The following is a 26260-nucleotide window of genomic DNA, read 5'->3' on the forward strand; positions in this document are numbered from 1 at the left end:
TGTTGAAATTTCATTTTCTCGTCTACCCTTATTGTGACGCCACGCTGAGCTCTTGCACTGCTGAATGACGCGGCTTCTGTCACTTTAACCCCGAATAGTCAAAGTTCAGCATAACAATGGCAGGTCCACACACCTTCTGACACCAGCGTGATCGTTTTCTTGGAAAGAGCTCACATTTCAGCTGTTTGTTGTGCTTGAAGCCATCAGTGCGGCACACGCCCGCGTTCCACTGTGTCAGGGGACTCAATGGGTGTTATTAGAGGCCGTGCCCTGCAAGTGCCCACATGTTTTTTGGTATTGTATTATTGTTATTGGTATTTTTTGTCTCTTTTCACTCTGCTAACAACTTCAGGCCTACTGCGATTTGCCATTCAGTCTTGCCAGTTGCCTTTTTACTTACGCCATGTGAGCTCTGTAAATTTTAAAAGAGCTGTACTCACTGGCGCCCTGTGCCCACTACAGGCATCAAACATTGTTACTGTAGTCTGCCCTCTTAGAGCATTTTATTAGAATGTGTACTCGGTGCAGTGCCAGTCAGACATGCAGTGTGCCAGGTGTGCTGATGTAACTGGACCCTAACTTCTGACAGGATGAAAAGAGGCAATTATCGTGGGGGATTGGTAATGTTACTGTGGGTGTGGTGGTTTGGCATTGAGATGGCACAACGTGGGGGGGCGGGGCGGGGGTCACCCTTCAACGTTTAATGAAAGTTGGTGTGTGTGTCTGGGATACGGTTAGACTCGGGTGTTTCCTAATGTGTTACTCATTCATGGCAGTTTTACTGGAATCATTCTGTCTAAACTTGTAAAATCAGCCAATTGTGTCGTTAGGCACGTGGGCTTTGGGCTGCTTCACCTCGAGCCTGTTGATGCCAGATCAGCTAAATCAGACACCTCGAGCTACATTGAGAGACAACAAACAGGATTGAGCTGATTAGACTTCAAAAAAGTGTATTCATCCACTCGCATAACCCACTTTGTCCACGACAAAGTGCCAACCTGGCATGAGACTCCAGCTGTTCACAGAGCACAACCAAGCACTTGTATGGCACCAACTTAAAGCTGCCCATTAATGTGATAGCTGGGAAGAAATGGGGTTTAAGTGATGAACACAATGTGGAAAGTTAGTGCAGTGTGACAAAGCCAGAAATTGAACACCCAGCTCCCTGAGACGATGGGACACCAGCAAGACACTAACTGGTAGGCTGCAGTATGCAACAACAGCTAAAATAAAATAAAACATCATGTGCAAAATACGCAAATCCTGGTTAAGGTCTTTGGAAAGACGATGAACTGTAAAGCAGGTTATTTCTGTACTTGTACAATGAAATCAAAAATGGAAAAATGGCAGCAATGCACTGAGAAGCCAGTGCAAAACAGCAATTAACTTTTGATTAAGTGGCAAGAGAGAGCGATGTGAAAGGCTCTATATAATAAGTTAGATATGAAAGGTACTACATAATTCAATGTGAAAGTTACTATATAATAAGATAGATAGATGGCTATGAAAGGCACTATATAAGATAGATATGACAGGCACTATATAATGAGTTAGATAGACAGCCATGAAAGAAACTATATATGATAAATGTGAAAGGCACTATATAATAAGATAGGTATGAAAGGCACCATATAATTAGATGTGAAAGTTATATAATATAGATGGCTATGAAAGGCACTATATAATAAGATAGGAATGGCACTATATAATGAGTTAGACAGCCATGAAAGTCACTATATAAGATAGATGTGAAAGGCACTATATAATTAGATAGATGGCCATGAAAGGCACTATATGATATATTTGAAAGTATATAATAAGGTAGAGAGATCGGAAAGGCACTATGTGATTGATAGGTCGATGTGAAAGGCACTATATATGATATATGTGAAAGGCACTATATAATAAGATAGATAGCCATGAAAGTCACTATATGATAAATGTCAAACTATATAATAAGGTAGAGAGAGATTGGAAAGGCACTATGTGACTGATAGATCGATGTGAAAGGCACTATATAATTAGATAGATGGCCATGAAAGGCACTATATAATAGATGACACCCAAAGGCTGACCTTATAGAAAATGACAAAACATTTGGCGATTGAGGTGAAAGCATTTCAGTTCCACTAAGGTCTCGCTGCTGCTCTGTGCCTTTCTGACCTGCCATTCGTAATTTCTGTACATGTGAGCTCTTTGTTCGTAACGGATTGTTACCCTTTAATTTATATGCAGTTGTCTACCAAAGTTGAATGGATGAAACAGGAGGACTGAAGATGGGGAATTTCATTTGTGTCAAAAGAATGTGGTTTGGTAAAACTCATCACCAAATTCAGAAAGTCTTCAGCCCCCTTCACTTTCTGCCCACTTTATTGTGTTGTAGGTTTCATTTTAAATGGACACGTTTGCCATTTTTGACCCACAGTCTACACTAATCAGCCCATAACGACAAGATGAAATCATGTTTTCAAAAAAATATGTAAATTTATTAAGAATCAAAAACTGAAATCTCTTCTTCACAGACGTTATCAAACCCTTGGCTGTGTCACTCCAAATTGTGCTCAGGTGGTCCAGTTTGCTTTAATTCTCCTGGAGACGTGTCGAGAACTTGACTGGAAATCCACCTGTGACGTCGTTCACAAAAGCCCACGTGTCCCCCTGTGTGCAGGGTCCCACAGTTCACACTGCATATCAGTCAGATACAGAGGGGTCCTTGAAGAAGACCTGCCCCAGGGTGTATGCCACCTCAGACTGGGGCGATTGTTCACCTTGCAGGATGACAATGGTGGAGTGGCTTTGGGCCACGACTCGTGTCCTCGAGTGGTTCGGTCGAAGCCCACAGTTATACACCATAGAAGACGTGTGCAGAGACCTGAAGATGGCAGCTTACAGACGCTTACCGGTCGATCTAATGGAGCTTGAGAGGATCTGCCAGGAAGAAGGGGCTAAGCTGCCCCAATCCAGGTGTGCAAATCTTGTAGAGACTTACCCACGAAGACTCAAAGCTGGGATTGCTGCCAAAGGGGCTTCTACAAAGTACTGAATTAAGGGTCTGAATACTCATAAGAATAAGAGATTTCAGTGTTTGATCTTTAATAATCAATTTGCAAAACCTTCCAACGACACAATTTCACTTTGCTATGATGGGTATTTTAGTGTAGATTGATGGGCAAAAAAGGCAGATGTGTAAAAATAAATCTTTACAACATAATGAAATGTGTAGAATGTTGAAGGGGTTAGAAAACCTTTGAGTCCACTGTACAAATGGTGTTGGTTTAGCACATGGTTTAAAATATAAGCTGACTGAAGAATGAAGAGTAGGTTTTTAAATATGCAGTATGTAAGGCGCTATATATGATTAAAATGTTGCAGGTTACCTGTACCTTAAAATCACTTAACCTGGCAGCAGCCCCGGCTACAGAGCAAAATGGTAAGTAAGGCGGCTGAAATGCTGGGGTGGCACGGCGTGATAAAATCCCCAAAACTCCAGTAAGTAACAGCGGGGCTGGTGGCACCGGGCCTTCCTGGCAATGTCGTTCTTGTAGTAATGTGACAGCTAAAGAGACGATATGCCAGGCTGCACATCATGAAATGCTCATAATAATAAAGACAATAATAATTCATTTCATTTATGTAGCACTCTTCTCACTACTCAAGGCGCTCTCCACACACGGAGGACGGCGAACCCTTGATCTCCTTACAGCGCTGCCACTGTGCCAATGCTTATTGTAGTAAACGCATTTATGTGCGCCCCTTTATTTTAGTAAACGCCTTTCTGTGTGTCCCTTTAGTTTATGAAGCACCTTTCTGTAGTGAATACCAGCTTCACGGCAGGTGGCCACACGGTTAACGCTGAAGTCGTCTGTCACTTTCCGAGGCGGTCGGGCTCTGGAGGTGGGGACTTCTGGCGCGCTAACGTAACCAGTTAAACTAAAACAAAACGTTTCTGTCCCACCTAATGTTCAGGACGCTGCTTCAGTCGGGGGACTGACTGGCATGGAGGACTACTTCAGCCTTATTACTTCATGTGCCCCGCACACATCACGGGCAGCGACCCTTGAAGCCTTGCAACTTGACTTGTGGGTTTAAACCGTTAACTCGTATTTTTGTGCAAGGTTTCTAAACTGTCGCCAATTTTCGGTGCTCGTCCCAACTCCATTCTACGGTGGTTCCGCTTAGTTGGACCGTCAGAATCGGCCCGCTGACATTCACCGGTTTATCTAAAGTGTGCCAAACTTAATAACACGGTACACCACAGTTCCAGCATTTTTTGATGATACCAGCCTTGTGCATCTGCCATTTGGAAAAAAGGAGGTTTGCTAAGAATCTGTACGCTCGCAAAGCGCCGCAGGAGAGCCCCTCTCTACATTTTGGGTGAAGCCCCAAGCGCGCAGCGGCGGCGTTCCAATGAGACGGCCGCGTGTGACGTCACGTCTCAAGCAGATTGGCTGTTCGGACGTGACACTAAACTGCGGCCCCGCCGCTCACAAATCCCAAACTTTCTTTGAAGACTTTTCAGTCTGCTCTGAAGCTTAAGTCTTTCACATTAGTTAGCCAGCCAGCCGGAGCAGCTGTAACATCTGCTGCCGACACAGCTCCCTGTGCTCGGTAATAATTCGGAGCTTCTTTCTTTTTTTAAATTGAGTAGCATTTTTATTTTGTGTGTACTTGGTAAGTGTTCTACATTTGGAAACAGAAGTAAGTGTTTTATTTCTGGGAAAAAATACTTAACGTTAAACCTTTCACTCCGCCCGGGGTGGAGGCGGAGAGGGGTGGAATATTCTCCACACCGGTCTTGATCAAGAAATCAGCCCGCAAGTGTCACACGAAAAAGGATTTTACAAACCCGTCACAGCGTTCATAAGTGGAGATAATAATGGATATAACTTGGCTCCGATGGAACATTTTACTTTCTCTCGGGCTCTTCGTTTCACCAACATTTACTTCGACGGTCAAAGGAGGCTACAGAAGATACGCAACGTACATGCTGCAGCCTGGGCAAACCGGAGCGGGCTCTCGGACTGGGGGACAGCAGCAGCAACACTCGATTAACATGGAGCTGACAGCGAGTTACAACAGCCAGGTCCGGACACGTAGGATGGGGACCCAGCTGAGCCCTGGCGTGCACCTCCACCAGCAGCACCAGCCTTTCCAGAGCGGCGCTAGCAGCGGGCACCAGCAGCTTAAACCAGTCGGGTAAGGCAAAAACAAAAAGTCGTCTTTGGATGGCTCTTCTTTTGTTACCCACCTACCTACCTGTTGGCTTCTTTCTCAAAATTGTCGTTTTACTTGATTTGTATCCAGTCGCGCAGAAGGGTAGTTAGCAGCCAGGACCCCTGAGCTGTAGACACCTTTTGTCGTATTTGCCCAAAACTACCGCTTCGCAACACGTGTGTGGCATCAGGGTCCACAACAAAAGTAGGCGGCGCCCGGGGGCACGGCCACTTCATCTTACCTGTCGCGAACTCTTCCGAAGGACTTGTCTCTTCGGGACCCGCGATGATGTGCCCACTAAAGCGAGCCCTCGAAAGCAGCTATCCGTCAAATTTCGGAACATGCCGTGTGCGTTACAAGGAACGGGAAACGACAGCCTGGCAAGGGTTGGCAATAATCGGTGCCAAGACGGCGTCTTAGCGAAGTGTAATTAAACGGAGCAAACGGGACATATTAGTTTATAGCGCCTTACTATTGTACATATCATCGCGATAATAATCGTGTTTTTTATTTATATATCCCACACACACAGCGCTTCACAAATAATATAACGGGTACGAAAGGAAAAAGCAAATAACAAGAACATGTGTACAGTAGAAGTATCTCCATTTATTTTCACAGTTTGGGCACAAGCAGGTAATCCATAGGAAGGATGCTATATAAATATATTATTATTATTATTATTATTATGAAGTGACTCGATGAAAGTCACAATAAGGCAGAATTGTATTCGGGGAACCTTTTGGTTTTGTTTGGCGCTCTTTGACAACAAGTTTTAGGTTCTTCGCGATGTTGTTTCAGACTGAATTATTAAAATGATGGAAGGATGGACAACAATCATAATAATAGACAGCATTCGTGAGTATTATAACATTAAAGAAGGGGATCAGTAAACATTCAAATAAACGTACCTGCGGATCGAATGGGCACACATGCGAACTAATGTGAATTACAGGTTCACATCCAAACTTGAGATCCTCAAGATAGAAATCAGTGTTAGAAGATCGCACTACCATAAGACAAATATCATTGTACAATACAGTCATGAAGTTCAGGCAGAACCGAGCGATTAATCAAGCTACTCCATTCATCCATCACAGGAGAAATTTAGGCTGGGATGTCATAAATAAGCCACCAGGAGTTTCGAGTGTAAAAGACTCCACCATCAAGATGAACGTCTGCTTATGAGTTTGTTTTTTTTTTTAGATAGGATAAGACCACTGAATGGCACAACCACAAATGCCCCGAGTTTACTGCGCCCACAGTGTGATATAAGATCGTTCCTCCCCAACACTATGCGACTCCCCAATTCCAAGGGGGGTGGGGTGAGGGGGGGGGGCGTTTGAGGGGACGTTATTATCTGTTTTTACCTGCATTGTTATCACTCTTTAATTTAATATTGTTATTATCAATATTCTGCTGCTGGAGTATGTGAATTTCCCCTTGGGATTAATAAAGTATCTATCTATCTATCTATCTATCTATCTATCTATCTATCTATCTATCTATCTATCTATCTATCTGTAATATAGTTCCTTTTCTATCTATCTATCTATCTATCTATCTATCTATCTATCTATCTATCTATTATATAGTGCCTTTCATATTATCTATCTATCTATCTATCTATCTATCTATCTATCTATCTATCTATCTATCTAAGACAAGCCACCTCGCCAACCAAAACTTCTGGGTCGTCCCAGCAGTGATAATGCGATTTATATAGCGCCTTTCCCATGTTTTTACAACGCGTCATAAATTTTTGAACGGACACAAATAGAATAATAGTACAGAAAACGATTAAATAACACTGGATACGAATTAGTGGCATTTAACACCGAATAATAGATTAATAAAAGAAACAAAAAGTCCAAAATTAGAATAAGAAACAATAAGTAGAAAAGAAAAACAACATCAGAAGAGAACCACGAGCAAATAACAGGTTAACATTTTTTTATATTGCTAGTATCGTCGGAGAAACAATCGTTTCGATTATTTGCTTATCCCTGGAAAATCCGCTTAGTGAGAAGCCGGATATGCGGCTATTTAGTGACGTGACCGGGCATAAGACATCTGGAGAAAGCAATGAGAACCCGAGAAGCGGCGGCATGGATGGTGGGCAGCAGTTAATGTTCACGGTGTATGCCTTCTCGCCATATTCATTGGCACTGTGGTTTAGGCTTTGAACGTCCCACCCGAGGTTTTGGGTTCGAATCCCACTACAGGTACTGACACCGAGCAAGTCACGTCACCTGCCAGGGCATCAGCTAAAAAAAAACAAAAGAAATGCAGCCAGTTGTACCGCAGATGTTGTTAAGTCGCCTAAACACCAATGTCACCGGTTTGGGGGGTTCACGCAGTGCTCGTCTTCCCTTCTCACTCCGTTCAGCTGTCACTCGAAGTCGGCCTGGTCAGCTGGCCTGAGTGAACACGTGGAGCGGTCGACGCCCGGTGCTAATCTCCCGGGGTTCAGTAAAATGGCTGGATAACAACACTTCGCAATGACCGATACACAAGTAACACGAGGTGCATACATTCTCCGGTCACGTACTGTAAGTTGTGGGTTGCCCCATTTTTGCCCCGATGCCCCTTTTTCTTTTCCTGTGTGGCGTCTGCAGTGCCACCTGTGTCTTCAAAATGAAACGTACGTGAACACAAATGACAACGGGTTCATTTTGGCGTGTGGGCACAAACTGCACTTAACGTGACTTGACAATACCTGGCAATGCAGAGCGCCAGAGCCCGGGCTCGATCCCCCCCATTTTGTGTAGAGTTTGTCCCCCTGCAGTGGTCGGGGCTGTCAACGCCAAAGACCTGCTTTGAAGTTCGCTGACGACACTAAAGCGCCGCGTTTTATTGTGCACAGATTGTCATCCGCCGGTCCAGTTCCCCGTTAATCTGCGGTTTGACGCCGCCGATCCAACCTGTCCTGCCAGTGGCGCGCGGGTTCACTCGGCGACTCTGACTTGGAGCTCTCGATGAAGCGCGTGGATCAAATCAATCGACTCCATTGATGCCGATGAGTTGTTGGCACAAAAATGTTCAGAAAATAAGTTTAATAATAAAAAAAAAGTGTGACACGTGCTTTATGATGAGATTCTGAATAATGCTGCAAATGTTTCGCAGATGTCGGGTGAGGCAGCTGCTTGAGGATTGGACTAATCCGACCATCAAACTGCAGGAACACCGGGGAGAAGAAATGAAACTCGAACTGGCCAAAGCAGACTGGCAGATATCTGGCATTGCATCAGAGTGTGCCAGCAAACGTATGGTCTTGATCACATATGTGGCACTACCACTAGCACCACGATGTGAGTTACTGAAGGGTTGATTTTTTTTAATGAATCTTCATTAAGTAGACGGCTTTATCTGAGCATGCGCACTGTGCGGACAGTCGGGAGCCGCTTTGAGCCGGCTTGTCAGTTGTCAGGCTGCGCGAGGACATTTAGGCTCTGGACAGATCCGCGCACCTCAGACATTGTGGAGCCCGCGAAGGGCAGCTTATTACACAATCACATTCATTCATTCTAGAAGGACGGAAATGTCAAAGTTTGCCCTCACATAAACTTTCAATTACTATTACGGTACGATGGTATTCTTGACACACAAATCTACCTTTATATATTTTTTTACTTTTTTTTTTAATTTCCCCGTAATAGGTAATAATAAGACATCCATCCATCCATTATCCAACCCGCTATAATCTAACTACAGGGCCACGGGGGTTTGCTGGTGGTAAACTACTTTTAAAGCAGACATTATATAACTTTTACTTTTAAGTGTTCCGTTTAAAATACAAAGTTTGTAGCTTTTGAACTGTACGACTCGTATCGACAGGTAATTTAGTTCTGAGGCTCTGAGAGCGCCGGAGAGTGGGCGGGGATTGTGAGGGGTGGGCGCGGTATAAAGAGATAGCTGACGTCAGAGTGTCTCAGCCATGGACATATAGAGATAGACACCGCATTCACTGTGTTGCCCAGTCGACACGATACGTCAGCGCGTCCACCATATTGCGAGTGGCAAAAGTGCCATTTAAACTAATACAGGTAGACGTGGAAACCGGGTTTTATGATGAAAAAACAATAACGTTTAAAACAGTATCGTTTACATACAACAGCTTTTAATGAATCGTTTCAATTCAATTATTTATATCTATTAATACACTAATAATTGCAATTATTAAATAATTATTATTATTAAATAATTCCTCCCATATAAGTAACTTTTCTCTGACTGCCTTCTTCCATCTCCGAAACATTTCTAGACTTGTCCTGTTCTTACGCAACACTGTGCTGAAGTATCGGTTAATGCCCGAGTCACCTCACCTATAGATTACTGTAATGCTATTCTATCTGGCATCCCACAAAAACGTATCCATCGCTTACAACTTCTTCAAAATTCAGGTCTGTCCAATCATGAGTGGTCAAAGGTATTTAAGGTGGTCAATTGCAAGTTGTGCTTCCTTCCCTTTGACTCTCCTCTGAAGAGTGACAGACAGCATGGGATCCTCAAAGCAACTCTCAAAAGATCTGAAAACAAAGATTGTTGAGTCTCCTGGTTTAGGGGAAGGCTACACAAAGCAATCTCAGAGGTTTAAAGTGTCAGTTTCAACTATAAGGAATGGAGTCAGGAAATGGAAGGCCACAGGCACAGTTGCTGTTAAACCAACTCAGGTCTGGCAGGCCAAATAAGGCCAGGATTGTGAGAATGGTGACAGACAACCACAGATCACCTCCAAAGACCTGCAAGAACATCTCGCTGCAGATGGTGTATCTGTACATCGTTCTACAATTCAGCACAATTTGCACAAAGAACATCAGTATGGCAGGGTGATGAGAAAGAAGCCCTTTCTGCACTCACACCACAAACAGTCGCTTGTTGTATCAAATGTTCATTTAGACAAACCAGATTCATTTTGGAACAGTGTTTTGGACTGATGAGACAGAAATGGAGTTATTTGGTCCTAACAAAAAGGCAGAAGAAGAACACCGCATTCCAAGAAAAACACCTGCTACCTACTGTCAAATTTAGTGGAGGTCCCATCATGCTGTGGGGCTGTGTGGCTCGTTCAGGGACTGGGGCCCTTGTTAAAGTCGAGGGTCAGATGAATTCAACCCAATATTAACAGATTCTTCAGGATAATGTTCAAGCATCAGTCACAAAGTTGAAGTTACGCAGGGGTTGGATATTCCAACAAGACAATGACCCAAAACACAGTTAGAAATCTACAAAGGCATTCATGCAGAGGGAGAAGTACAATGTTCTGGAATGGCCGTCACAGTCGCCTGACTTGAATATCATTGAAAATCTATGGGATGATTTGAAGCAGGCTGTCCATCAAATTGAACTCAACTGGAGAGATTTTGTATGAAGAATGGTCAGAAATACCTCCATCCAGAATCCAGACACTCATCAAAGGCTATAGGAGGACAGCGTCTTGAGGGTCAAAGGAGCAAAAGGAGGCTCAACTAAGTATTGAGGTCATATCTCTGTTGGGGAGCCCACATTTATGCACCTGTCTACTTGTGTTATGATGCATATTGCATATTTTCTGTTAATCCAATAAACTTAATGTCACTGCTGAAATCCTACGGTCTCCATAAGGCATGTCGTATATTAAAAGGAAGTTTCTACTTTGAAAGCTCAGCCAATGAGAAACAAAAATTCAAAGAATTAAGAGGGGGTCCCAGACTTTTTCATACGACTGTATTGTGTCTCTGAGGCTGGCCACCGACCCAAGGTATTTTGACACAAACCCTTTTCCAATGCACAGGCCCGTTATGGTGGTGAAGCAGGGTCACGGAGCGAGTACACGTTGTGCCGTGAAGTTGTGGGAAAGAGTGATGGATGCCAGGCTGAGCGGAGAGGTGGCGATCTGTGAACAGCAGTTCATGCCAGTAAAGAGTACTACAGCTACGCAGACACGATGTTTACCTGAAGGTTCTCGCTAGAGAAGCACAGAGAAGGTCAGAAGGAATTGCACTGCGTGTTTGAGGACTTAGAGAAAGCGTATGATGGGGGCCGAGAGAGGAGTTCAGGTCCAGAGTAGCAGAGAAGTAAGTGAGGGTGGTGTAGGACATGTTTGAGGACAGAGTGACTGCAGTTGGTTCAAAGTGACAGTGGGATTACATCAGGGATCGGCTCTGAGCCCTTTCGTGTTTGCAGTGGTGATGGACAGCTTGACAGATGAGGTCAAACAGGAGTCTCCGTGGATTGTGATGTTCACGGATGACATTGTGACCTGTAGTGAAAGTAGACAGCAGATCGAGACGAACCTGGAGAGGTGGAGGTGCACACTGGAGAGAAGGGGAATGAGATTCAGGAGGAGTACATGTGTGTTAATAAGAAAGACGGCGGTGGAAGGGTGCGACTGCAAAGAGCAGAGGTGGCAAAGGTGGACAAATTTAGATATTTGGGTTCAACAGCCCAAAAGTCAACGTAGAGTGTGGCAGAGAGGTGAAGAAGAGAGTACAGGCAGGGTGGACTGGGTGGAGAAGAGTGTGCGGACACCAAGGGACACTCCACCTCCCCAAACATGCGACACAAGCAGACATGGACTCAAGTTTAAAAGGCTTCATTCGTGGGAAACTCTTACTTTATCCAGCGTTTCCCACCACAGCCACAAGCATATGCAGTAAGCGCAATTATAAGCAGAATAAAGCAACTCTTTTCTTCCTTCTTTCACTGCCTCCTCCACTCCTCCTTCATCCCCCTCTTCCCGACTCATTGATGTGAGCAGGCAGCTCCTTTTATCTAATCATCTGGGTGGCGTTGGAACCCTGTGGAGCTGGGACTCCCAAATCTCGCAGCTCCCTCTGACAGCCCCCCCGGGACTACAATACCTGGCATTCCTTGTGGGCACCCATGCAGGGATCCAAGCCTGGGCTCACTGCCATGTAGCATCCTGTGTAAGCTGTCTCCCTGCTGTCCTGCCACCTTGAGGGCATACCGGGCAAAGGTAAGAATGCCGGCCGTCCCTGACAAGTGGCAGGTGTGATTTGTGATAGAAGAGTACCTGCAAGAGCGACAGAGAAAAGTCTAGAAAACGGTGGTGAGACCAACTGTGTCGTATGGTTTGGAGAAGGTGGCACCGATGAAAAGACAGGAGGCACAGCTGGAAGTGGCAGAGCTGAAGATGTTACGAGGGGTGACAGGATCAGGAAGGAGGATATTAGAGAGAACAGCACAGGTACGACGGTTTGGTGACCAAGTGACAGAGGCCAGACTGAGATGGTCTGGGCACGTGCAGAGGTGAGGTGAGTCGTACATCAAGAAATGGATGTTGAGGATGGAACTGCCAGGTAAGAAGAAAAGAGGAAGGCCACAGAGGAGGTTAACGGATGTGGTGATGGAGGACATGAAGGTAGTCAGTGTGACAGAAAATGATGGAAAAGACGGAACTGGATGGAGAAGGATGATCTGCTATGGCGACCGCTAAATGAGGGCAGCCGAAAGAAGAAGAAGAAGAAGAAGATGATAGCTGGTCACGTTGTGTTTATTTGAGAAGTCCAAGTCACCTGGCGACCACTTTAGCACTCGTCCCAACCTGTCCTACCAATCTGATGACAAAATACAGCAGAATGCTCAAGATGGCCGTCATTGGTTATATTTGTTATGTATCGTGTCCCTCAAGGTGGCCACCGACCCAAAATATATGGTGGTGACGCGGGGTATGTCAGTGAGTGCTGTGTATGTTGTGCAATGCAAGGAAAAGGCTCTTTGGTTGAACCAGATGTGACGGTCCAGTACCTGGGCCAAGGACAGGGTCAGCACGTGGGGTGTGGCAACATGGCAGTCACCCTCAGGTGGCACTTTGGTCAGAGTGGCATTTTCCATCCATTATCCAACCCGCTATAACCTAACTACAGGGTCACGGGGGGGCGTCTGCTGGAGCCAATCCCAGCCAACACAGGGCACAAGGCAGGAAACAAATCCCGGGCAGGGTGCCAGCCCACCGCAGGAGTGGCATTTTCATACTAATAAAAAAGAGTTAAGTATGAACTGTAAGACATATTGAGAACCAGACGACGTGTTCACTGCCTGGTTTATAAACTCTTTAAAAAATGTAAAAGTTATTTTCAGCTAAAAGTTTCAAATATCTCAGAGCCGGAAGTCACACTGAGAGCGCCGCTCGCGCCTTTCCGAGTGACGTGTCCATTATCCTGGTTTTCACATATCGTATTCTATTATTGCTGGCGAGTTCTGAGGGCGTCGGTCACGTGTAGCTCGTCTGTTCAACGTCTCTTAAGCTCGCGCTGCGTGTGTTTAGACGGCAAGTAACTGCAAAGGCGTTCAGGAGAGTGTGCCACGCGAGCGATTCACGAGCACTTTCGATTTCACGTTCACAGTATGTCCATCCATCCATCCATTCTCTTCCGCTTATCCGAGGTCGGGTCGCGGGGTAGCAGCTTAAGCAGAGAGGCCCAGACTTCCCTCTCCCGGCCACTTCTTCCAGCTCTTCGGGAGAATCCCAAAGGCGTTCCCAGGCCAGCCGGAGACATAGTCCCTCCAGCGTGTCCTGGGTCTTCCCCGGGGCCTCCTCCCGGTTGGACGTGCCCGGAACACCTCACCAGGGAGGCGTCCAGGAGGCATCCTGATCAGATGCCCGAGCCACCTCATCTGACTCCTCTCGATGCAGAGGAGCAGCGGCTCTACTCTGAGCCCCTCCCGGATGACTGAGCTTCTCACCCTATCTTTAAGGGAAAGCCCAGACACCCTGCGGAGGAAACTCATTTCAGCCGCTTGTATTCGCGATCTCGTTCTTTGGTCACTACCCATAGCTCATGACCATAGGTGAGGGTAGGAGCGTAGATCGACTGGTAAATTGAGAGCTTTGCCTTACGGCTCAGCTCCTTTTCACCACGACAGACCGATGCAGAGCCCGCATCACTGCGGATGCCGCACCGATCCGCCTGTCGATCTCACGTTCCATTCTTCCCTCACTCGTGAACAAGACCCCGAGATACTTGAACTCCTCCACTTGGGGCAGGATCTCTCCCCAACCCTGAGAGGGCACTCCACCCTTTTCGGCTGAGGACCATGCTCGGATTTGGAGGTGCTGATTCTCATCCCAGCCGCTTCACACTCAGCTGCGAACCGATCCAGAGAGCTGAAGATCACGGCCTGATGAAGCAAACAGGACAACATCATCTGCAAAAAGCAGTGACCCAATCCTGAGCCCACCAAACCGGACCCCTTCAACACCCTGGCTGCGCCTAGAAATTCTGTCCATAAAAGTTATGAACAGAATGGTGACAAAGGGCAGCCCTGGCGGAGTCCAACTCTCACTGGAAGCGGGCTCGACTTACTGCGGCAATGCGGACCAAGCTCTGACACGGTTGTACAGGACCGAACAGCTCTTATCAGGGGTCCGGTACCCCATACTCCCGAGCACCCCCACAGGATTCCCGAGGGACACGGTCGAATGCCTTTTCCAAGTCCACAAAACACATGTAGACCGGTCGGGCAAACTCCCATGCACCCTCAGGACTCTGCTAAGGGTGAAGAGCTGGTCCACTGTTCAGCGACCAGGGCGAAAACCACACTGTTCCTCCTGAATCCGAGGTTGACTATCCGGCGGACCCTCCTCTCCAGAACCCCGAATAGACTTTTCCAGGGAGGCTGAGGAGTGTGATCCCTCTATAGTTGGAACACACCCTCCGGTCCCCTTTTAAAGAGGGGACCACCACCCCGTCTGCCAATCCAGAGGCACTGTCCCGATGTCCATGCGATGTTGCAGAGGCGTGTCAACCAAGACAGTCCTACAACATCCAGAGCCTTAAGGAACTCGGTATCTCATCCACCCGGGGCCCTGCCACCAAGGAGTTTTTGACCACCTCGGTGACTTCAGTCCCAGAGATGGGAGAGCCCACCTCAGAGTCCCCAGGCTCTGCTTCCTCGTGGAAGGCATGTTAGTGGGATTGAGGAGGTCTTGAAGTACTCCTCCCACCGACCCTAGCGTCAGTGAGGTCAGCAGCGCACCATCCCCCATATACGGTGTTGACACTGCACTGCTTCCCCTCCTGAGGCGCGGACGGTGGACCAGAATCTCCTCGAAGCCGTCCGAAAGTCGTTCTCCATGGCCTCTCCAAACTCCTCCCATGCCCGAGTTTTGCCTCAGCAACAACGAAGCAGCGTTCGCTTGGCCTGCGGTACCTATCAGCTGCCTCCAGAGACCCACAGGACAAAAAGTCCTATAGGACTCCTTCTTCAGCTTGGCGGCATCCCTCACGCGGTGTCCACCAGCGGGTTGGGGATTGCCGCCACGACAGGCACCGACCACCTTGCGGCCACAGCTCCGGTCAGCCGCCTCAACAATAGAGGCACGGAACATGGCCCATTGGACTCAATGTCCCCACCTCCCTCGGGGCGTGGTTGAAGTTCTGCGGAGGTGGGAGTTGAAGCTACTTCTGACAGGGGACTCTGCCAGCCGTTCCCAGCAGACCCTCACAACACGTTTGGGCCTACCAGGTCTGACCGGCATCTTCCCCACCATGAAGCCAACTCACCACCAGGTGGTGATCAGTTGACAGCTCCGCCCCTCTCTTCACCCGAGTGTCCAAGACATATGGCGCAAGTCCGGCGACACGACCACAAAGTCGATCATCGACCTGAGGCCTAGGGTGTCCTGGTGCCAAGTGCACATATGAACACCCTTATGCTTGAACATGGTGTTCGTTATGGACAATCCGTGGCGAGCACAGAAGTCCAATAACAAAACACCGCTCGGGTTCAGATCGGGGCCATTCCTCCCAATCACGCCCTTCCAGGTCTCACTGTCATTGCCCGTGAGCATTGAAGTCTCCCAGCAAAGCGAGGGAATCCCAGAAGGTATGCCCTCTAGCAACCCCTCAGAGACTCCAAAAGGGTGGATACTCCAAACTGCTGTTGGCATACGCACAAACAACAGTCAGGACCCTTCCCCACCCGAAGGCGGAGAGAGGCCACCCTCTCGTCCACCGGGGTAAACCCCAATGCACAGGCTCAGTGGGGGCAATAAGTATGCCCACACCTGCTCGGCCTCTCACGGGGCAACTCCAGAGTGGTAGAGAGTCCAGCCCCTCTCAAGGAGATTGGTTCCAGAGTCCAAGCTGTGCGTCGAGGTGAGTCCGACTATATCTAGCCGGAACCTCTCGACCTCGCGCACTAGCTCAGGCTCCTTCCCCTTCAGAGGTGACATTCCCGTCCCAAGAGCCAGTTTCTGTAGCCGAGGATCAGACCGCCAAGGTCCCCGCCTTCGGCCACCACCCAACTCACACTGCACCCAACCTCCTTGGCCCCTCCCATAGGTGGTGAGCCCATGGGGAGGAGGACCCACGTTACCTCTTCGGGCTGTGCCCGGCGAGCCCATGGGTGCAGGCCCGGCCACCAGGCGCTCGCCATCGAGCCCCACCTCCAGGCCTGGCTCCAGAGGGGCCCCGGTGACCAGCGTCGGGCAAGGGAAAGCGTCGTCCAAGTTTTCATCATTGGAGGTTTATTGAACCGCTCTTTGTCTCATCCCTCACCTAGGACCAGTTTGCCTTGGGTGGCCCTACCAGGGGCATGAAGCCCCGGACAACATAGCTCCTAGGATCATTGGGACACGCAAACCCCTCCACCACGATAAGGTGACGGTTCAAGGAGGAGGTTGTATGTGTTTGCGTCAAACAGGACATGTTAAGAATTGATACGTTTTTGATGGGCGTTTGTGTGTTTTATTCATCCTTTTAATCTTTTTTCACTTTTTTTTTTTCCCCACCTTGCCTCAGATGGTATTATTTAACGCACCGGCTCTGTCTGAGGATTGTGTTATAGCGGGTCCACAGCTCAGATCGAAATAGATAATCGCCACACTCGCGCCTTAAAGATGGGGTGTGGTAGTGTGGCCGGAGGGGATCCCGGGGGCTTCGCTTCGCCTAAGTGCACAGGTCAGGGAGCGTCTGCATTCGTAACTGATGCCGGGAGCTGCTAATCGCCACACCTGATCCACGTCCCCGTAATATATACTGCTCAAAAGAATTAAAGGAACACTTTTTAATCAGAGTGTAGCATAAAGTCAATTAAACTTATGGGATATTAATCTGGTCAGTTAAGTAGCAGAGGGGGTTGTTAATCAGTTTCAGCTGCTGTGGTGTTCATGAAATTAACAACAGATGCACTAGAGGGGCAACAATGAGATGACCCCCAAAACAGGAATGGTTTAACAGGTGGAGGCCACTGACATTTTTCCCTCCTCATCTTTTCTGACTGTTTCTTCACTAGTTTTGCATTTGGCTACAGTCAGTGTCACTACTGGTAGCATGAGGCGATACCTGGACCCTACAGAGGTTGCACAGGTAGTCCAACTTCTCCAGGATGGCACATCAATACGTGTCATTGCCAGAAGGTTTGCTGTGTCTCCCTGCACAGTCTCAAGGGCATGGAGGAGATTCTAGGAGACAAGCAGTTACTCTAGGAGAGCTGGAGAGGGCCATAGAAGGTCCATACCCATCAGCAGGACCAGTATCTGCTCCTTTGGGCAAGGAGGAACAGGATGAGCACTGCCAGAGCCCTACAAAATGACCTCCAGCAGGCCACTGGTGTGAATGTCTCTGACCAAACAACCAGAAAGACTTCATGAGGGTGACCCAAGGGCCCCATGTCCTCTAATGGGCCCTGAGCTCACTGCCCAGCAGCATGCAGCTCGATTGGCATTCGCCATAGAATACCAGAATTGGCAGATGCACCACTGGTGCCCTGTGCTTTTTACAGATGAGAGCAGGTTCACCCTGAGCACGTGACAGAAGTGAAAGGGTCTGAGAAGCCATGGAGAACATTATGCTGCCTGTAACATCATTCAGCATGAGCAGTTTGGTGGTGGGTTAATGATTGTCTGGGGAGGCATATCCATGGAGGGTCACACAGACCGCTACAGGCTTGACAAAGGCACCTTGGCTGCCATTAGGTATCAGGATGAAATCATTGGACCCATTGTCAGACCCTATGCTGGTACAGTGGTTCCTGGTGCACGACAATTCCTGGCCTCATGTGGTGAGAGTATGCAGGCAGTTCCTGGAGGATGAAGGAATTGATACCATCGACTGGCCACCACACTTTCCTGACCTAAATCCAATAGAACACCTCTGGGACATTATGTTTTGGTCCATCCAATGCCACCAGGTTGCACCTCAGACTGTCCAGGAGCTCAGTGATGCCCTGGTCCAGATCTGGGAGGAGATCCCCCACAACACCATCTGTCATCTCATTAGAAGCATGCACCGATGTTGTCAGGCATGTATACAAGAACACAGGGGCCATACAAAGTGCTGCGTACAATTTGGAGTTGCTGCCATTAAATTTTGGCAAAATGGACTAGCCTGCCACATCATTTTTTCACTCTGATTTTTGGGGCGTCTTTGAATTCAGGGCTCTGTAGGTTGATCATTTTCATTTCCATCAAACGATGTGGCATCCTTTCGTTCCTAACACATTACCCAGTCTATATCAGTATAGATATCCAGGAGGATTTCTTTTTCCCATTGAGATCTGATGTGTTTTCAAAGTGTTCCTTTAATTTTTTTGAGCAGTTTATAATAGAAGCGCAAGGCGGATGGAGGGGGAAAAGAAAAAGAGAAAAGGCGCTTTTCCACTGCATAGTACGGCACGACACGGTTCAGTTCAGCTCACTTTTGGGGCGTTTTCCACTGGGAACAGTACCTGGTACCTGGTCCTTTTTTTAGTACCACCTCAGCCGAGGTTCCAAGCGCGCCGAACCGTTACCAAAACGTGACGTGTAAACTCTGCTGGTCACTGATTGGCCGGAGAAAATCGTCATGACTGCGTCACTGAACTTGCGACACGAGACACAACAGACCCGCTAGATTTTTAGCACAGCCAGCGAAGGTTCGGACGCACCATTTTGTTTTAACCAAAATGGCTGTTTAAGTGGTCTATTGAGGAAGTACAGACGTTCCTCTCGTTGGTAGCCGAGGAGCGGATCCAACGAGAGCTGGATGGGGCGACGCGGAATGAAAAAGTTTTTCAGGAGGTCGCTAAGCTCTTGGGCGCACACGGCTACCATCGGACTTACAAACAGTGTAGGGACAAGTTAAAAAAAATGAAGAACGAGCAGTAGAGGCGGCGCAACTGTAACGACACGTGAATGATCCCGCCCACTCTAAAGCGGTAATAAACTGCAGTCGAAACGCAAACCGAGCCGAACTGAGCCGAACCAAGGTGAGCTGTACTGAACCGTGCTGTGCCGTACTATGCAGTGGAAAAGCGGCAAAAGAAAAAATGGAGGTTTGAAATGTGAGAAGATGGCGGCAGGAAGCAGAAAGCCGGTGCGTGAGCGAGCGCGAGAGCGCAAGAGCGTAGGCTCATTGAAGGCTGAATGCAGCTGGTAGGAGAGCCCCGGAGGAGCGTTTGGCCAACTCTCGGGGGGCGCAGATTGAAGCGGTTTGAGGAGATGACTGGCCATTGAAGGGAGTGGCAGTCGAGGAGGCTTTGGGTGGGTCAAGGGAACTCAAGTCTCGGTCCGCCGGGAGCCTTACGTAGTCAGGGAAAGGCGCTATATAAATAAAATGGATTATTATTATTAAGGCTACCGGACCAGAATAGGAAGGAGCTCCATTTGCTGGTAGCGCGACTCACTCCCCAGTTGCGGGGCCCATAGAGGAGAAGCAGGGGAGCGCCGGTAGAAAGAAAGTAAGCACCGGAGTTTTAAGAAAAGACTCCTTCTAGCCATTGTTTTTAACCCCGTTGTATTTATTGGATTTTAACCTCCACACATTCCCCTGTTTTAATGGATTATTTATTTAAAGATCTGTGATGCACTGCACTATTCATTTGGACATTGGTTTTGGTTTTGGTTTTTAATAAACGCTCTCTGCACTTTTTGCACCATCTCCAGGCTTCGTTGTTGATGTCTTCACTGTCTAGTTCATCGGTGACATTACCGGCGGTGTCGGGTTCAAGAGCTCCCCAGAAGCCTAGATGGGAGCATCGAGTAGAACCCGCATCGTCACATGGATCTGTACATTTTTAAAAGAGGGGCTTCCCACGACACCTTTTACAAGAAGAAGAAGACAAAAAGTGTGCCACTTTGTAGTCGTCACTGTAATGTGTTCAGAATGAATGCCTTCTTAAAGTAAAGTGCGTCTGCCCGTAGGTGGGGCTGGTTACAGTGCCACCTGCTGTAGCGTCTTGAGACTGGCACTCCCTCAGTCAGTCAGTCAGTCATCATCCAACCCACTATATCCTAACACAGGGTCGCGAGGGTCTGCTGGAGCCAATCCCAGCCACCACAGGGTGCAAGGCAGGAGACAAACCCTGGGCAGGGCGCCAGCCCAGCACAGGGCACACACACACACACACACTCTAGGGACAATTTAGGATCGCCAATGCACCTAACCAGCATGTCTTTGGACGCAGACACGGGGAGAACCTGAGTAGCGAACCCTTACTGAGAAGCAGCAGCGCTACCCACTGCACCACCGTGCCACCCCTGGCGCTCCCCGTCTGGGTTTAAATGCCCTTGGTTGGACTTCTCCTCTCTTTTCCCAATGACAGCACAGGCCAGTCTGATTCTATGGCAGCTCAAAGTGGCCTGATGCCAGTATGTGCGGGTGACAGATGCCATCGGAGCCCCCTGCACAGCTCTACAGGTGGATAAAGTCAGTCAGGCAGTCATTTTCTGCACCGCTCAGTCCTGAATAGGGTTGTGGGGGTGTGCAGGAGCCGATCCCAGTTAGCATAGGGTACCCAACCCTGGACAGGGTGCCAAGCCATCATATGGCACACACACACAATTTAGGATCACCAGTCCCCCTACCCTGCATGTCTGTGGACTGTGGGAGGACACAGGAACACCCGGAGGAAACCCCCACAGACACGGGGAGAACATGCAAACGCCACACAGGGAGGACTCGGACGTCAGGGAGATTTATTTAAAAATCAAACCTTTGGTAGCTCACGTCATGGTGCTACTGCTTAGTGCCACATATGGGCTGAAGACCAAACCCTGATGCAATGCCAGTCTGAGTTTCATTTCTTCTCTCTGGTGGTCGGATTAGTCCAATCCTCAAGAAGCTGCCTCACCCGACATCTGTGAAGCGTTGGCTGCATTATTCAGAATCTCATCATAAAGCAAGTGTCTCAGTTTTTTGTTACGAGACGATTTTTGTTTTGTTCCCCTTACTGCGAAGGCGGCCGCGTGAGATGTATCGACCTGCAGAGCCACAGCACCATACGTCACCACAGGTCTATGCCAGCAGTTTCAGGGCGGAAGTGACGTCACCACATGTGCAGACCAGCAGTTTGGTGATAAACATTTCTGCGTTGCCACAAATCAAACTCGCCAACCACCCCAAACCCTAACCTTACCTTAATCCTGACCCCTGACCTTACCTTCTGTCCCATAACTGCGGTGATGTATGGTGCGCTGGCTCTGCAGTTGGGTATCACTCAGCAGCGCCCCCCACAGGTCTTTATACATGATGGATGGATAATAAACTCCAAGTAACTTAACTGTTCCGTGTTCGCTCAGTTCCTAACCGTATTCCTATCCTTCTGACTCGATGTCGTCTTCTTATATTTACAGGGTCAACGTCTGCGGAGGACGCTGCTGTCAAGGCTGGAGTCTGGCCCCCGGCTCGCAGAGATGCACCAAACGTAAGTAGGCTGAAGGGACGGCCACCGCTGAGGGCTGACTTGAGGTGACACGGCTGCACCCGGCCACGCTGGCTGACTTTGAGTACCCAGTCATCATTGTGGCAGACGTCCCGAAGGTCCGACAGAACACTCGATACACGCCATGCCTCGCTGATCCGGGTCACTTCCTCCTGCTTGTCCTCGTGTTGACGTCCGCGTGCGTCTCTCTCTTTGCATGTGGCCTGCCCGTAGTCTTATTTATGATAAGCGCTGCTCCGCGGTAACGCTGTGGCTTCTTTTTGGCCCACTTTGTCAGTTTGTTTAAACACAAAGGCAATTGTCTTAGCAGACACCCTTTGTGTTTGCATTGCTGAGGCCCTTTGGTGAGCCCACATTCGTCCTGTCGATCCCATTTTCTATTATTGTAATTAATGGCAGCATTGTGGACTACCTAAGTATGTGTGTTACGGCCCTGTGGTTTAGGATGTTATCTCAGCTGCAGCACACACACACACACACACACACAAATAAAAAGAGGGCGGCGAGGAACCTGGCAGGTGACGTCATCAGAAGAGTTTGGGATGAAACGCCAACACGAGTTGTCTCCGACCGTTCTTGTTGTTTGTGCCAGTGCCATGGGGCAAACGACAAGTGCGGTATTGTATTGTATTGAGAAGACTACTGGCGCTCTGTTCTGTGGGCCGTAATTGTGTTTACCCCTTGTTATGACACCCACTGCCCGCCCAACCTACCTGGAGATGGGGGTCTCGATTCGAATCGCCTTTCCTGAGATTTCTTCCATTGTTTTTCCTTGCCTTCTTAGAGAGTCCGTGCTGGTGGGGGGGACGGCTGTCAAAATGTAGGGTCTGTTGAAGCCCATTGCGGCCCTCCTTGTGTGATTTTGGGCGACACAAAAATAAATTGTATTGTAGAGTGAAGCATCTGTCACCATCATCAGACGATGTGTCCCAGCTGACTGTTTTAATACGCGGGCAGACGTGCAAATCCTTCAAAAAAAAATGGAAATCTTGTGCTTCACCTGCTTGTCCCTTTTAAAAACGGCCAGTTGGTGATTAGCACACGGAAAAGCTGGGACGGTACGGAGAAGGCTTGCGTTCGCACACAAACCGTATGAAGACGAGAAGTTCGGGTTTCGCCTAATCGACTGCATTGCTTTTTGAGTAGACTAGGGGGCTTTGCCCCTGCGCCCCTTTGCGAGCCCACCCGGGGAAGCGGTACGTGCCAGCCACTTAGCGTCTCCGCCGCTCGCGTTGTGAAAGGGGGTGGGTGAACACACGCTTTGGAGATGCGGCCGGATCACCTGCTTGCTTGCTGCTCCTCCTGTTGTGCTGCACGTTGATCATCTCAAAGCCTGTACAGCAGCTTAAAAGTCAACCACCCTAAACCCCTCCTATCCGGGGCGCGCTAAGCGACTGCCACTACGTGTCTCTGCCGCTAGCGTTGTGAAGGTGGGGGGCTGAACGCATGGTAAGGAGATGTGGTCAGATCATCTGCTGGCGAGCTTTGTGTTCTGCTTGTTGCGCTGCGTGTCGATCATCTCAAAGCCTGTACAGCAGCTGTTCTCATTTCGCTCGCTTAAAAGCCAACCCCCCCAACCCCATCCAGGGCGTGCCAAGCGCCAGCCACTTTGCATCTCTGCCGCACGCGTTGTGAAGGGGGGGGTTGAATGCATGCGGACAGATCATCTGCTGTCTTGGTGCTGCTACTGCTGCGCTGCGTGTTCTGCTTGTCGCGCTGTGCATCAATCATTTACAAGCCTGTACAGCAGCCGTCCTTTTGCCACTTCGCGTCTCTGCCACTAGCGCTGTGAAGGTGTGGGGCTGAACGCGTGGTAAGGAGATGCGGTCAGATCATCTGCTGGCGAGCTGCGTGTTCTGCTTGTCGCGCTGCACGTCAATCATTTAAAAGCCTGTACAGCAGCCGTCCTTTTGTCTCACTGCTTTGTCTTGCGGGACGTTAAAGTGTCTCTCTCAGGACTTCCGGGCTGATTATTACTTTCCTTATTTTCTGAATTTACACATAGATTATATTTGTTCTCTTGTGCATCCTTTTTGCCTTCTTTTCTCTCCGACTCTTTCGTTTTTCTTTTTGATGCACTGCTCTTTCTTCTTTGCTTAGTTGTTGACGTGCCATCTAGAACGTATAACATTTTTAAGAGCTGGGAGCACATGAAGTGTGTCTGTCAAAAGCATCCCAACAACTGCGAGGTTAGATGTCCGTGATCTTGTTTTAAATTGTTTGCAAGTAGGGCGTGACGAGCAAAAGTCACCGTCTCACGGGTCTTGCTTCCTAAGGTTGTAATGTCTAGTCTCACGTGACGTCAAAGTGTCTCTCCGAGATGATCACGTCTCGACCCAAGATTCTTTTATGTAATAGAGAGATACGTCTACGTTGAAATCGATGCCCTGCAAAACGTTCCAAAAGTTTATGACTAATAACAATGTGACACATTGAAGTAACAAAGGTGACGATGAACAGGAGAGCCAGTTAGTGTCTGAGAAAAGCCGAGTCCTTCAGGAGCAGAGATGAGTGGAGGCTCGCCGTAAATGAACCACCATCTTTGAGAGTAACGCTTCCCCAGAGTCCCATCAGTGAGATTTTGGGCAGTTCGCTCTCTTTAGTGCACAATGCAAGTAAAAGATTCAAGGAATCGGGTGACATTGTGGTGCATAAAGGACAATGCGGAGAAGCCGGTGATCTTAAAAACAGTCCTGGCCTCCTTGTAGTGGACATCACGACAGGCTTAGGGTTCGGGTTTGTAGAGATGCTCGCTCCCCACTTGTCAATGAAGATCGACTCCTATCTATTACCCCTGCCTCAATTATTCCTATGTAATGGAGCTTAAAAAACCCTTAAAATATCACGGCATATTGCTAAAAAAAAACTCGTAAAGTAGATTTATATAAATTATTCTTTAAAAACTGTACAAAAGTTTGCTTAAACAGATCAGATTTTAAAATTGCAAATTTATGACAGTTAAAGTATATTTTCAAAAAACTAATATCGAGGTCTTAAAAGCAATCACACAAAGATAAAATTGAGCATTAAAAAAAAAACCCTAATTCAAAAATAATTTTTATTGCCTCGCAGTTAGGAGACCCTTAAGGGTTCGCTTCCCGGGTCCTCCCTGCGTGGAGTTTGCATGTCCTCCCCGTGTCTGCGTGGCTTTCCTCCCACAGTCCAAAGACATGCAGGTTAGGTGCACTGGTGATCCTAAATTGTCCCTGGTGTGTGTGTGTGTGTGTGTGTGTGCCCTGCGGTGGGCTGGCACCCTGCCCGGGGTTTATTTCCTGCCTTGCACCCTGTGTTGGCTGGGATTAGGATCGCCAATCCACCTAACCTGCATGTCTTTGGACTGTGGGAGGAAACCCACACAGACACGGGGAGAACATACAAACTCCACGCAGGGAGGACCCGGGAAGTGAACTTGGGTCTCATAACTGCGAGGCAGCAGTGCCACCCACTACGCCACCGTGCTGCCTTTTAAACAGACAATCGAAGTGATTTGAGGATCTCTTTTCATTATAGCAGCCAACGAGGTATTTTATTTAAGTTACCGTGTACTCGCTGATGTGTTTGTACTGATTACTTACCGTGCAGTTCTCACGGCGTGAAGGCGTGACGGTGTGAGTAAGACGAGCCCAAGCAGTAAACGCCTGTGTTATCGAGACGAGAGCTCACAAGCACAGTGGAATCGAGTCGACATTTCAAATTGTTTTTGGGAGAAACGGCCGTCATGTTCTGTGGGCTAAAGAGGAAGAAAAAGGACCACCCAAGCTGCTATTGGCATCGGTTCAAAAAGCCAGCATCTGACATGGCATGGGTTCAGTGGCCATGGCATGGGGTAAGTGGCACATCTGTGAGCACTCCATTAATGCAGAAGCATATGTTGAAATTTTGGAGCCGCGTATGCTGCCATCCAGATGTTGTCTTTTCCAGTTCCAGCCCCGCGTTTTCCAGCGGGATACATCAACGCACATCCCGCTCGGATTACAAGTGCATGGCAGTGTATGTGCGGGTGAGACAATGGCCGGCTTGCACTTCTGACCTGTGGGGCGCTATATGAAGCACAAAGCATGGCAATCAATCAATCAATCAATCAATCAATCAATCAATCGGCCAGAAGTCTACGTGACCATCATCATCAGGTCCTTCCATGAGAACCCTAAATACAAAGAGGACTGTTTGACTTACGTTAGGTAGATTGCCCAGAGGGGACTGGGTGGTCTCGTGTTCTGGAACCCCTACAGATTTGATTTTTTTCTCCAGCCTTTGGAGTTTTTTTTGTTTTTTCTGTCCACCCTGGCCATCGGACCTTACTCTTATTCTATGTTAATTAATGTTGACTTATGTTTATTTTTTATTGTGTCTTCTATTTTTCTATTCATTTTGTAAAGCACTTTGAGCTACATTTTTT

General features: G+C 48.1%; 1 protein-coding gene across 11 annotated transcripts in view; it reads left to right on the forward strand.

The window, feature by feature from the left end:
- Positions 1–4530: 4530 nt before the first annotated feature.
- The window catches only part of ltbp1 (latent transforming growth factor beta binding protein 1), a 432727-nt gene continuing 410997 nt past the window's right edge, over positions 4531–26260 (forward strand). For 7 of the 11 annotated variants that reach the window (XM_039738101.1, XM_039738102.1, XM_039738106.1 and 4 more), the window contains exons 1-2: positions 4532–5196; positions 21773–21843. In XM_039738101.1, coding sequence (XP_039594035.1) covers positions 4877–5196; positions 21773–21843 — 391 coding nt within the window. In that variant the 5' untranslated portion in view covers positions 4532–4876. Of the gene's footprint in view, positions 5197–21772; positions 21844–26260 lie in introns of all 11 variants that reach the window. The other 4 variants (XM_039738108.1, XM_039738103.1, XM_039738107.1 and 1 more) reach the window with 1 other exon arrangement.

This window comes from Polypterus senegalus, chromosome 16 (genome assembly GCF_016835505.1).
Source record: "Polypterus senegalus isolate Bchr_013 chromosome 16, ASM1683550v1, whole genome shotgun sequence".
Classification (NCBI taxonomy): domain Eukaryota; kingdom Metazoa; phylum Chordata; class Cladistia; order Polypteriformes; family Polypteridae; genus Polypterus; species Polypterus senegalus.